The sequence below is a fragment of the Calidris pugnax genome, unplaced genomic scaffold (genome assembly GCF_001431845.1).
Source record: "Calidris pugnax isolate Ruff unplaced genomic scaffold, ASM143184v1 scaffold135, whole genome shotgun sequence".
In the NCBI taxonomy this organism is placed as follows: Eukaryota; Metazoa; Chordata; class Aves; order Charadriiformes; family Scolopacidae; genus Calidris; species Calidris pugnax.
In genome coordinates this window covers 384,275-396,663 of record NW_015090961.1, presented here as the reverse complement: position 1 = coordinate 396,663, position 12,389 = coordinate 384,275, and the positions used below count along the sequence as shown (strand labels likewise).

The window sequence follows — 12,389 nt, the reverse complement described above, 5'->3', positions numbered from 1 at the left end:
TCCTAAACCTCCCCTGGTGCAACTTGAAGCCTTTTTCCTCTTGTCCCATGGCCTGTTCCTTGGGAGAAGAGACCGACCCCTCCTGGATACACCCTCCTTTCAGGGAGTTGTAGAGAGCAATAAGGTCTCCCCTCAGCCTCCTTTTCTCCAGGCTGAACCCCCCCAGCTCCCTCAGCCTCTCCTCACAAGACTTGTCTCCAGACCCCTCACCAGCTTTTCCTCTCGTTTGCGTCGAGAGTCTCAGAGCCAGCAGTAACCCCACGGCAAATCCCTTTTCTTGCAGCCTTGCTGAGATGGACCAGAAGTTCCAGCAGATCCTGGCTTGGCAGCAGCTGGACCAGAACAAAGCTGTCAGTCAGATCCTGCAGGAGGTAAGTGAGGGAGCAAATTCCCTCCGGCAGGAGCTCATGGGAAAGCAACTGCACATGAAAGTGGGATCAGGAGTGGGTCACAGGAGCGACGGTGGCTGGGCTGGGCTGCACACAAAAGTTGTTTTATTTAACACTATGTGCTAAACTTCGAGAATCTCAGGTATTCTAACAAACTAACTTGGGTGGTTGAAAGAAAAAAGTACTTATTTTTTAACTAGACAGCAAATTTTTGGAAAAGACAGTGGCACGGCCCATGGGAAGCAAAACTGTTTATGTTTAATAGAGAGTACTTCGAGACAGAAATCCTGTCTTTTGGGCAGGTTTCCTGGGTGACTTGGGACAAGGTGCCTACAAGAAGCATTTTCAAAGCCTCTGCTCCTTTTGAATACCTCATTTTGAACCCGAAACCTCTGCAGCTCATTTCTCAGAGGGGCTGGGCAGCCATGCCCTGTTCAACAGCCTGTGGGCTCCCTGCTGCTGAGAGGGTGAGGTGGGGTTCATACAGAGCGTTCAAAATGTGTGTTGAAGGAACTGGAATATAACTTCTGCCTCTGTAAAGTGGGTTTTACCTCTCGGGGCTGTGGGATCTAAGTCACGGTGTAATGAGGACACTGTTGCCCAGAGGAAGCACTTCAGGTGCTTGAACACGAATCACTGGGAGGTAACAGGGATTCCCAGCCCATTTGCAGCTGCATCAGCAGCCTCACTAAGCAGGATTTTGCCTGTCCCTTAGATTGAGATGCAGAAAGCTGCCTTTGAAGCTCTCCAGGTGAAGAAGGATCTTATGCACAGGCAGATCAGGAACCAGGTGAGTCAGCGACAGAAGAAAGAGCAGCCAGCTCTTTCTCAGCTCAAACACCGCTCGATGAGACGCTTCTGAGGAAGATCAAAGCACCCTGAGCGTAGAGCAGGGTCTGGAGGGAATAAGAGCTCTGGAATTGCTAAGAGCTCTGTGACACAGGATGGGGCGGTGTTGGTTGGTTAAAGTACGGGCTCCCAGCTCCAGAGGAGGGAGATAAGGCAGAGTTTAGGTTTGGGGGAGTGGTGGAACGGCCATTGCTTCAGTCCCCTCAGCACTGATGTGGAGGAAGTGCTGGAGAGTGGTCAGTAGAGGACAGACCTGCGTTGCCTCTGCAGCGGTGATCTGCAATTGCAGCTACAATTCCCTTCAGGCTGTACCAGGCAGGGCTGCTGTTTCCACATGAGTCGCTGCATCTCCATCCAGCACATCGAGACCGCACCTTGAGCCATAAGTTCACCTTTTCTTTCCCATTCTCAGCCTGCCTTTCTGAGCTCCATTCTGCAGGAGGTGCGATGCCGTAGGCGGGGAGAAGAGGGGGAGCTGGTGGAGAGAGCAGTGGTGGTTGATGCATGAAGATGGGGAAATAGCGGTGGTTGATGGCGGAAGGTGGGTGGCTGGTTTCTTCCTGACACCGTGCTCCAGAATCTCCTGATCTGATGCTCACAGAAACATCTCAGGTCAGGACCTGGTGGATAAGCTTAAGAGCCTGGATATTTTGAGTCACTCAGTGACCACTCTGGATTGTGCTGGAAGCCTGTGGGGAATGTGTGTGGACAATCCAGGAGATGAGTCTAACAAACTCTCAATTTCTTGAGTTCATCAATAAGAGCCCTGCAGTTTGCTCGCATTTGCTCTGTACACAAAGAGAGTTTGTTCCTTGATACCATGGCTGGACCCTGGACCTTTTCCTTTTGAAATCCAGCCCATCCTACCACATCCTGCTCAGGCAGTGATCGGGCAGGAGCCCCAGGGACCACGTGCTGCAGAGCCCCGCTGGCAGCAGGAGTTTGGTGCTGGGTGGCACAGAATAAACAGTGTGACTTGGGGGTTGTAGGTGGCCTGGCATATAGGCAAGCTGGGCTCTCATCTTGGCTTTGCTGGGGGATCTCGGGCAACTCACTTCACCTCTCTGTGTCTCAGTTGCCCCACCTGAAAGAGCACGTACCATTATGGGATTTGCTGGAGGATCTGGAAACCAGGACCCTGCCCCAGTTGCAGGTGGTGCTAGGAGGACTTTGACAATCAGTTGCTGCCTTCCAGAGGGGCTGCAAGAGGTTTGGAACAACAAAACCAAACAAACTGATTGCAAGGTGCTTCTAGACTTGAGCAGAAGGTGTTTGGAGCAGGGAGACAATTAGTGGGGGACAGGGCTCCTCAGGCAAGAGAGGAAGAGCGACGCTAAGAGCGTGCATCAGGGAAGGGCACTGGCAGGTTCCCCACACTTCTGGGGGGCTCTGCAGTGCCCTCCCTCCCAGGGCAGCAGCTAGGCCTCATTTTAAAAGAGCATTAACTAAAGTCGTTACAAATGTCAGTAAAAAAATGTTTCATCTTCTGTTTAGATTAAATTAATAGAAACAGAGTTATTGCAGTTGACACAGCTGGAGTTAAAGAGGCAAGAACTGGACACAGAGACGCTGCAGGTATGTAGGGCTCTGGGGCTGCCCCACCACCCTCTCTCTGCTCTGGGATCGCAAAAGCTCCACTTGCTTCTTTTGCTCCTTGCAGTTTCCAGGAGGTTTTATGCTTAGGCAGGAGGGTCCTTCCCCCCAGGAGGCCACAGACCCCTCTTTGTCTCTGCTTACCCTTGCTCTGCTCCCACCTCGGGAGGCAGAGGAGCCGACAGCGATGGGCAGCTCCAGGTTCGCTGGATGGGAAGGAGTTTGCCCTCTGGTTGTTGGCTGTCCCAGAAACACCTGCCTGCTCTGCATCCCATGGCTTCCTACGTTGTCGTGTTGTGTTGTGTTTTGAAACACCCACCAGCTCCAGCTGTCAGCTCTCCCCCTCCATTTCCCAGCCTCGTCCCCCTGGCTGCACTGCCCCACCATCCCACCCTTCCATGGGCTGCCTCCATCAGCAGTCACAACTTGAGGAACCTCAAGCTTGGCTAAAGCAGCTCGGCATCAGACGCCTTTGCATCAGTTGTTTTTTTTGTGTGTGTGCTGTTTGCCAGATCAGGTCACCCATTTAGTGAGCCCAAAATCAGTAGCAAACACCCAACAGTCTCCAAGAGCAGTGCACCCACAGGCTGAAGCGCTGACTGGAGACAAGTTTGCCTCTGAGCCCTGTGCTGGTCGCCTTGGAGCATCAGATTTGGGTTATACTACCTTAGCTCATCCAGCTCCTCCCTGTAACGCTGCAGTGTTGAAGGTCTGATGGTGAGGAGCCACCCAAAGTTCATGCAGGGAATCAATCATCATAGAATCACAGAATGGTTTGGGTTGGAAGGGACCTTAAAGCCCATCCAGTGCCACCCCCGTGCCCTGGGCAAGGACACCTCCCACCAGACCAGGTTGCTCCAAGCCCCCTCCAACCTGGCCTTGAACCCCTCCAGGGATGGGGCAGCCACAGCTTCTCTGGCCAACCTGGGCCAGTGGAAGACCAAGGAACCCCAGGCAGATGTAGTTCAAGTGAGAGAGGTGATTCCTGTTAGGTGACCTCGGGAGGTCCGGGGGAGGGCAGAAGACGAGGCTCTGCCCAGCAGGCAGCACAGCACATTTGCAGCTCCAGCACTGGATGTCAGGAAAGGAGGTGTGAGACATCTTCATCTCTCTGGGTACAACCCACCTCAGCCCAAGGGTTCCTTGCTGTGACTGAACCCCCCCAGCTGCCCACAGGCAGCAGCTCTTCTGCAGTCACGCTTGATACCTCCTGGGAAGAAGGAAGTTGCTTCCTCCCCGAGTGTGCAGGTGCCTTAGGAATGAATTTGATAAAGCCTTGGAAAGTGGGAAGAACCAAAAGCAGCCTGAGAAGGGGAGGTGTTTGTTTGCACAGGTCTCTGGCAAGGTCAAGTCTGGGAGAGAGCAATCCCAGCAGGAGGGCTCATCTCAAGGTCAGGTGAAGCTGCCCAGGTTTCTGGTTTGGAGCAGCTCCCCTATCATTAATTGTCCCTCTGGCCTCTCTGGAGATCCTGATGCAGAAGAACTTTCCTACCTCCCTCAGAGGAAAGCATCTCTGATGCTTTTGTGGGTTTTGCCCGTGAGAGACAGCCGTTCCTGTCTCCTGCTTCAACAGAGAACCTTGTCCCTGTGTAGGGTCCAGGTGAAGGTTTTCCCACACCTCTTTAGGAGGTCAGCCTTCTGACAGAGTCCTTATCCCTTTGTCCATGGGCATCTGAAGTCCTTGTGGGTGATGACTACTGGCCTCTGCTCAGGTAATGGTCCTCCCAGCTGGTGTGAGCCGCCTGGGACTGAACCGTGCAGAGATGCCCCATGGTCTGAGGTTCCTGAGACAATTAACCATCTCCTGCAGCGATGACTTGCTTTGCCCTGGTACCTGGCGGGGCTTGGTGTGAGACCCCAGTGAAAGCACAGGGAGGTTGCTACCTCTCCTGCATACCTGCAGGCTTCTAGAACCTAGTTTTGGGTGGTTTTTCTCAGTTAAGGGGGGGACCATGAAGACTTGTGGTGCCATTGACTGAACTTCTGGAGTGATGAGGAGCGGCTGTAGACCAGCACGTGGGTGCTGGGGGTTGGCACCACCAGGTAGTGGTCAGTGCAGAGCTGAAATAAATGGGTTCAGCGTGGCTCTGGAGAGGACTCGGGCTGTCTGCTCAGCCGGGCTGAGGGCCCTGGAGCTCAGGGCTCCCATCTGCTGGGGTGGGTATGGCAAGTGCTTTTCTGGTTGCTTGGAGCCGTATGGGCTGGAGACGTGGGTGCCAGAGTCCTTCTGTTGCAGGGGCTGATCACAGAGCAGCGCCAGGCACTCGGCTACCTGCTGCAGCAGCTGCTCAAGGAAAAGAAGCAAAGGGAAGAAGAACTGCAACAAATACTGGTAACGAAGACCCCTAATTAGGTGCTGTAGATAGAATCATAGAATGGTTAGAGTTGGAAGGGACCTTAAAGATCATCGAGTTCCAACCCCCTGCCCTGGGCAGGGACACCTCCCACCAGCCCAGGTTGCTCCAAGCCCCCTCCAACCTGGCCTTGAACCCCTCCAGGGATGGGGCAGCCACAGCTTCTCTGGGCAACCTGTTCCCAGGTTGATGAGGAAGAGCATGGGCTGGCTGCAGGGAGAGAGTCCGTGGGTCAGCATGGGGATGAAGGGGGGCAGGGGAGGGCTCTGAGGGGTTGTGTCCAGATCCAGAGGCTAATTTAATTTTGGGAAGTGCTACTTTAAGCTCTTGGGGACACAGTTGCTGCCCGGCCCTGGTGCTGCATGAGGCATCATCATCATCAGTCTCCCCCACCAGGAAAGGGAGTCAGGGTGGGGGATGAGCACAATCCCCCAAGGGCCCTGTGTGTGGTTCTTGTAATCCTGAAGATCTCCAGACTCTCCTGAGCTTCAGGAGACCAGGCTCTGTTTCTGGGGCAAAGTGAGGGGAGGGAAGCACAACCCTAGACTGGACGTGGGGACCAAAGTGGGACCAGCCTGCAGGAGGCCACCAGTGCCATGGCCATGCCCATGGCCGTGCTCTGAGCTGGCTCTGCACAGCCCAGGGGGTTGGTTTCCCCTCCCACGTGTTCAGCCCAGGCTTCCCTAAATACCGCTTGGAATGTTATCTCGGGCTGTTAATGAGTGAGTTTGTTTTTCAGCTGGAAATGGAGGCAAAGAGCGAAACCAAGCAGGAGAACTACTGGCTGATCCAGTACCAGCGCCTGCTGAACCAGAAGCCCCTCTCCCTGAAACTCCAGGTCGCTGCTGCAGTTGGTGATTTCACCCTGGCTGTGCTCTGCCCTGCAGAGTGTGGGGGAGTGAGGGCAGCCCTGCCCCAACCCAGGGTTCAGCCGAGGCAGGGAGAGGGGTACAGACCCCTCAGACAGGCTGACAAGCCGGGGGGGACCCTGGGCTTCCCTGCATTTGGCCATCGTGCTCTGAGAGGGGCTGCCCAGGGCTGTAAGGAGCCCACCCCTCAGCTCTCTGCGCTGCCATCCCACCCCACCCCATGTGCCAGGAGCAGAGGGCTCTGAGCACCTTCCAGGCAGGGCTTTTTATTCCAGCTAAACCCCCAAACAGCTCCGCTGGGCTCCCCAAACTCCCCTGCAGGTCCCTCTGAGTGCAGCTCCCGTCTGTTCCTGCCCTGAGAGTTGAGCCAGGACTTTGTGCTGGTAGAACCTGGGAGTGAGCCCTGCCCGAGCTGCAGGGACACTCGAGTTGGCGAAGCAGGTGCTGCTGCAGACATCCTGCCAAAACCCTCATGTTTCATTCTTCCCCAAACGCAGCATTTTGAATTGTGCTCCTAAAATGCCTGGGGCAGAGCTCCTCCAGCTCCTGGGCTCTCCAGCTGCAGTGTCCTCAGGGATGTGAAGCGGTTGGAGCGGGGCACAGGGCAGGGAGGAGGACGCTGCCTGGCCCCACTGCTGCCTGGCCCCCTGCTTTTCCTGGAGAGCCGAGCCTGGGAGCTCCCTTTGTTTTGCAGGAGGAGGGCTTGGAGGGGCAGCTGGTGAACCTTCTGATGGAGCTCTCTGCGGAGCGGTACTTGCCAGTCTTTGCACACCATCGGGTTTCCCTGCGGGCGCTCAGCACCATGACTGCCCGGGACCTGGAGAAGGTAGGAGACAGCGGATACACCGCGCAGGATGAGACCTGCTGTGCTGGGACTGACCCTGCCCTTGCTCTGAGCTTGGCCGTGCTCACGGCTGTGCCTGTGGTCTGGCAGGAGGGAGTGTTGGTGCTCCTGGTGTCACCTCCCAGCAGGGAGAGGTGTCATGGTGCTCTGTGCCCGTGGTCTGGCAGGAGGGAGTGTTGGTGCTCCTGGTGTCACCTCCCGGCAGGGAGAGGGGTCAGTGGTGCTCTGTGCCCCATCCAAGTAGGCGAGAGCTCTCCCGGAGCACTTGCAGGGTGAGCTGTACCTTGGGGACCTCTTTCAACATCCCTTGGATGCTCTTTGTAGTAGAAATGGCACCAGGGGCATTCCCTCCTCTGGCTTTGGCACCTGCCAGAGGTCCTTCCCTTGACGTGACTGGGTCCTGCCAGTTTGCAGTGTCCCCTTGGGGACGTGTGTCTCCTCCTTTCCCCTCCCAGAGCTCACAGCCCTCCTCTTGCCCCGCAGATTGGCGTGACGGAGGCTGGCCTGCAGCGAGCCATCCTCAGGCGAGCCCAGGAGATCCTGGCCGTGGCCAAGACGATCCCAGGTACCACCGGTTCTTTTCCACCCGGTCTTTGACACTCTCAGCAGGTGCCTGAGCCTTGAAGGGGGGGAGATCTGTGGGGCCGGATCCCTCCCTTTGAGGAGCGGAGCTGCCGTGCAGGGCTGGTGTGCGAGGGGAGGCAGGGATGGCTGGCAGAGCTCAGGCTGCACTGTCACCATCGCTGTCACCATCGCTGTCACCATCACTGCTAGTACCATTGACTTTCGTACTTAGAATCATAGAATCATAGAACCATTGAGGTTGGAAGAGACCCTTGGGATCATTGAGTCCAACCATCTCCCCTACTCTACAAAGTCCTCCCCTACACCATATCCCTCAGTACTGCATCTAAACGTCCCTTAAACTCAACCACTTATTGGAGCCCTGAGCTTGGACCCAGCCCCACACGTTCTGGGTGGGTGGGAGATGGTCAGCTCAGATGTCTTGCTTGTGGTTGCAGAGCTGCTGAGGACGGTGGACGCCGAGGTCCCTGCAGCCCCGGAGCCCAGCGCTCCCTTGGAGGAGCCTCCCAGCCCCGCGGTCCCGACGGCCCCCCCGCTGCTCTGGGACGAGAAGAAGTCGGAGTGTGTTGTCTGCATGGAGCAGGAGGTGAGACCCCGGCCCACGCGTGGGGCTGGAGCAGGGGGTGGAGTGAGGGCAGAATCCAGCACAGCCCCTGTGTGTGGTCTTGTAATCCTGAAGATCTCCAGATTCTCCTGAGCTTCAGGAGAGCAGGCTCCATTTCTGGGGCAAAGTGACACCCGTATCGGTGTCCCCAGCCTGGCCCTGAGCAGGTCCTGAGTGCTCATCCCTCCAGCTCTGCAGCGCAGCTGGGCTTGGGCACCGCAACGGGGAGGGAGGACAGGGCAGGGCGGGCTCCCGGTGGGTTTGGGAGGGAGGTGGTGAGCTCCTGGGCCGGGCTGTCCATGGGAAGCTTTCGTGGGGCTGCTCAGATCAGCCCTGAGCCGTGTCCTTCCCTCCTGCACACACAGCGCCAGGCTGTGCGCAGGGACGGAGATGGGGATGCAGGGTCTCCGCCTCCCACGCCATGACACCCCTGGCTGATCCCAGTCTCCTCCAGCCCCATTCCCTCCTGTGCTGGGATGTGTGTTACGGGACAGCAGCACTCACCGTGTCCACCATCTGGATGGTCCCAAAGAGTGGTGCTCAATGGAGTTAGATCCAGCTGGTGGCCGGTCACAAGTGGTGTTCCCCAGGGCTCAGTGTTGGGACCATTTCTGTTTAACATCTGCATTGATGATCTTGATAAGGACACAGAGTGTGTCATCAGTAAGTTCGCAGATGACACCAAGTTAAGTGGGAGTGTTGGTCTGCATGAGGACAGGGAGGCTCCACAGAGAGACTTAGATAGGTTGGATGGATGGGCCAATGTTAATGGGATGAGCTTCAACAAGGCCAAGTGCCGGGTCCTGCCCTTGGGCCACCACCAACCCCCTGCGTTGGTACAGGCTGGGGGACGTGTGGCTGGAGCTGCCTGATGGAAAAGGACCTGGGGGTTCTCATTGACCAGCAGCTGAATATGAACCGGCCGTGTGCCCAGGGGGGCAAGAAAGCCAATGGCATCCTGGCTTGTATTAGAAATAGTGTGACCAGCAGAAGTAGGAGGTGATTGTCCCCCTGTGCGCAGCACTGGTGAGGCCACACCTGGACAGTTGTGTCCAGTTTTGGGCACCTCAATCCAAGAGAGATCTGGAGGTGCTGGAGCCGGGGCAGAGGAGGGCAAAAATCGTACAAAGAGTGATTGAAGGAGCTGGGACTCTTTAGTTTGAGGAAGAGGAGGCTAAGGGGAGACCTCATCACTCTACAACTACTTGAAAGGACACTGTAGAGAGGTTGGTGCTGGTCTCTTCTCCCAGGTAATTAGTGATAGAACAAGAGGGAACAGCTTCAAGCTCCAACAGGGTAGGTTTAAACAGATCATTAGGAAGAGTTTTTGCCCAGAAAGAGTGGTCAGACACTGGATCAGGCTGCCCAGGGAGGTGGTCGATGTGTTCAAGAGTTGTTTAGATGTGGTGTTGGGGGATATGGTGTAGGGGAGAACTTTGTAGAGTAGGGTTGATGGTTGGACTCGATGATCCCAAGGGTCTCTTCCAACCTGAATGATTCTGTGAATCTGTGATTCTATGATTCTCTTCTCTCTCTCTTCTCCCAGACCCAGGCAGTTTTCCTGCCCTGTGGCCACGTCTGCTGCTGCCAGACCTGCAGCCAGCAGCTGCACGCTTGTCCCCTGTGCCGCAGGGACATCACGCAGCGCATCCGCATCTTCCCCAGCGGCTAGGCAGGGCGCAGGACGGGGACCCTGCCCGGCACCCCTTTGTCCCCGGGGTGATGCCCCTCTCCTGCTCCGTGTCAGTATTAAACAGACGCCACACAGCATGGCCAGCACCGCCCCCACCCCCTGCACGGCCCGGCCCGGCTGCACCCAGGAGTCTCAGCATCCTCCATGTTCCCCGACGGCTCCTCAGCCTCCATCTCGGGTTCCTCAGCCTCCACCTTGGGTTCCTCCTTCATCTGCGTCCCCTCCTCATCTCACCCAGTTCCACCAGCCGGTGTTCCCCAGCAAGAGGAGGCTGGGTGGCCACCATTGCCTGGGTGCACTGACTGATGGAGCTGGGTGCAATTCTTACCTCTTCCTCTCTGGCTGATGGATTTGCCTTCAGAAATGCCCCTGGCTCGGCAGGGACACAGTCAGTGCCATCTCTGAAGCCAGAGGTGGGTGAATCTCCCGTGGGAGGACGTGACCAGGAGCGTGCGATGCCATGATGGGGCTCTGTGTCACACCAAAGGTCTGGAACTTCTGCTCTGCTGACCCAGGGGGAGCATGTCTTGGCCACTGGTGGCCGTGGGCAGGGGGATCCCCGACCCCCTCCGTTCGCCTTCCTCTTGTAGGGGAGAGTCCCCACATCCAGGACTGGAGGGACCCACTCTCGCCAGAGGAACCCGGCCAGGTCCCTCATCCGAAAACCACGGGTTGTGAGTGGAAAACGTGGCGGCCACCCGAGAGCCGGCGCGAGTCCCGTGGCCGTGGGCTGTGCCCGTGCCCGTGTGGCTCCGCACGGCCTCTGCGCGGTGGCGGGCGGGTTGTTTGCCCTTGTCATTAATAAGTAACATCCCCCGTCCCTCATTTGTCTCTGGACCTTGAAGTACAAACCGCCCAGAGAAGCCTGGTCCCGGCGCAGCAGCCGTGAAAAAGCAGCTGGTTTCTGGGGGTGGGGGTGGGTGTGTTTGCTGCTTTTTTCCTTCTGCCTGGGAGGGAGGATGCCTGAAAGGAAGAGCCACCGCCTGCCCCTGTCCTGGGGTCATCTCCTCCTCTCCCACCTCCATCTGGGAAGAACTTGAGGTTCTTGGATGTCTCCGAGGGTGTTGCTGACGGTGATACATCCCTGGGGACTTCCAGGCAGGGACAGACCTTGGACCCTGGGCTGGGGCTGCCTCGTGTGTCCTACGGCCGCGCAGGGCACGTGTGTGGCCTTGTGGAGGTGGCCAGTGTGCAGGGACACGTGCCACCAGCCACCCTGGCTGAGCCCTCTGGGGACAGCCCTGGGGACGCGGCGCTGCTGTGGGTGGGAGCTGGTGTGACCCTCCTGGGGACTTGCTGGGTGTTTGGGAGAGGACGTGGCAAACGGGCTGGGGACACGGGGGCTGCTGGCGTTTGGGGTGCGTTGAGGGGAGCCCTGGCAGGGACATTCTCAATCCAAGAGAGATCTGGAGGTGCTGGAGCGAGTGCAGAGGAGGGCAACGAAACTAGTGAAGGGCCTAGAAGACAAATCATATGAAGAGTGGCTGAAGGAGCTGGGACTGTTTAGTGTGAGGAAGAGGAGGCTGAGGGGAGACCTCATCACTCTCTACAACTACTTGAAAGGACACTGTAGAGAGGTTGGTGCTGGTCTCTTCTCACAGGTAATTAACAATAGAACGAGAGGGAACGGCTTCAAGCTCCAACAGGGTAGGTTTAAACTGATCATTAGGAAGAGTTTTTCCCAGAAAGAGTGGTCGGGCATTGGAACAGGCTGCCCAGGGAGGGGGTGGAGTCCCCATCCCTGGATGTGTTTAAGGGCCGTTTAGATGCAGTGCTGAGGGATATGGTGTAGGGGAGGACTTTGCAGAGTAGGGGAGATGGTTGGACTCGATGATCCCAAGGGTCTCTTCCACCCTCAATGATTCTATGATACTATGATTCTGACTCTGACCCACCAGGGGAGGAGGCAGCAGGGACGGGGGGGGGTGGCAGGTCCCAGCCATGTGCTCTGGGCAGCCCTGCTTTGGCCGGGGAGTTGGACTGGGTGATCTCTAGAAGGTCCCTTCCAACTCTGACAATTCCCTGACCATCTGCAGAGCCCCAGCCCCACAGGGAGCCCCCCGGGGACCACGCTGGGAGCCCCCACGTGTGCAGCTGGAGAGAGACAGAGTCACTTCAGTTCTGGGTGCCCCGAGACCTGCTGGGCAGCAATCACTGCTCCAAACTGTCCCCTCCATCCCGTCCCACCGGTGGGCAGCGATTGCCTTCGGGGGGTAATGAGTGACAGGAGCCCAGGGCAAGGTCCGCCGCCCGCCCGTAAATAAGTGCCAGCCTTTCCTGGGGCATCAGCGGTGCCCGGGCTGTCCCTTGTCCCCAACCCCACCATGGATGGGGACACCACAATGGCTGGGGCATTGCCTGGGGACTGCCAGCTCATCCCCACTGACCATGCCCTGTGTCACCCAGGCTGGGCTGAGGGATTGTCACTGACCTGGGGTGGGGGATAAAAAATAAATTAGAAATAAAAGCATCATTGCCTTTTCCTACGCCCTGGAGCCCTGCGGGGCCGGGGTGCTCCGCAGCTGCTCTTGGCTCCGTGCAGCCCTCTCGGGGGACAGGTTGGTGGCAGGAGGGTGGCCACGGACACGTCCTGTGCCAGGGGACAAGTC

General features: G+C 57.2%; 1 protein-coding gene across 4 annotated transcripts in view; it reads left to right on the top strand.

Moving 5' to 3' along the window:
* LRSAM1 (leucine rich repeat and sterile alpha motif containing 1) overlaps positions 1-11,158 on the top strand; it is a 32,380-nt gene extending 21,222 nt beyond the window's left edge. For 3 of the 4 annotated variants that reach the window (XM_014952360.1, XM_014952356.1, XM_014952357.1), the window contains 9 exons: positions 284-371; positions 1,105-1,179; positions 2,733-2,813; positions 5,068-5,163; positions 5,925-6,023; positions 6,749-6,880; positions 7,382-7,463; positions 7,921-8,069; positions 9,634-11,158. In XM_014952360.1, coding sequence (XP_014807846.1) covers positions 284-371; positions 1,105-1,179; positions 2,733-2,813; positions 5,068-5,163; positions 5,925-6,023; positions 6,749-6,880; positions 7,382-7,463; positions 7,921-8,069; positions 9,634-9,759 — 928 coding nt within the window. In that variant the 3' untranslated portion in view covers positions 9,760-11,158. The remainder of the gene's footprint in view (positions 1-283; positions 372-1,104; positions 1,180-2,732; positions 2,814-5,067; positions 5,164-5,924; positions 6,024-6,748; positions 6,881-7,381; positions 7,464-7,920; positions 8,070-9,633) is intronic. The other variant, XM_014952358.1, reaches the window with a different exon arrangement.
* The last annotated feature ends 1,231 nt before the right edge of the window (positions 11,159-12,389 follow it).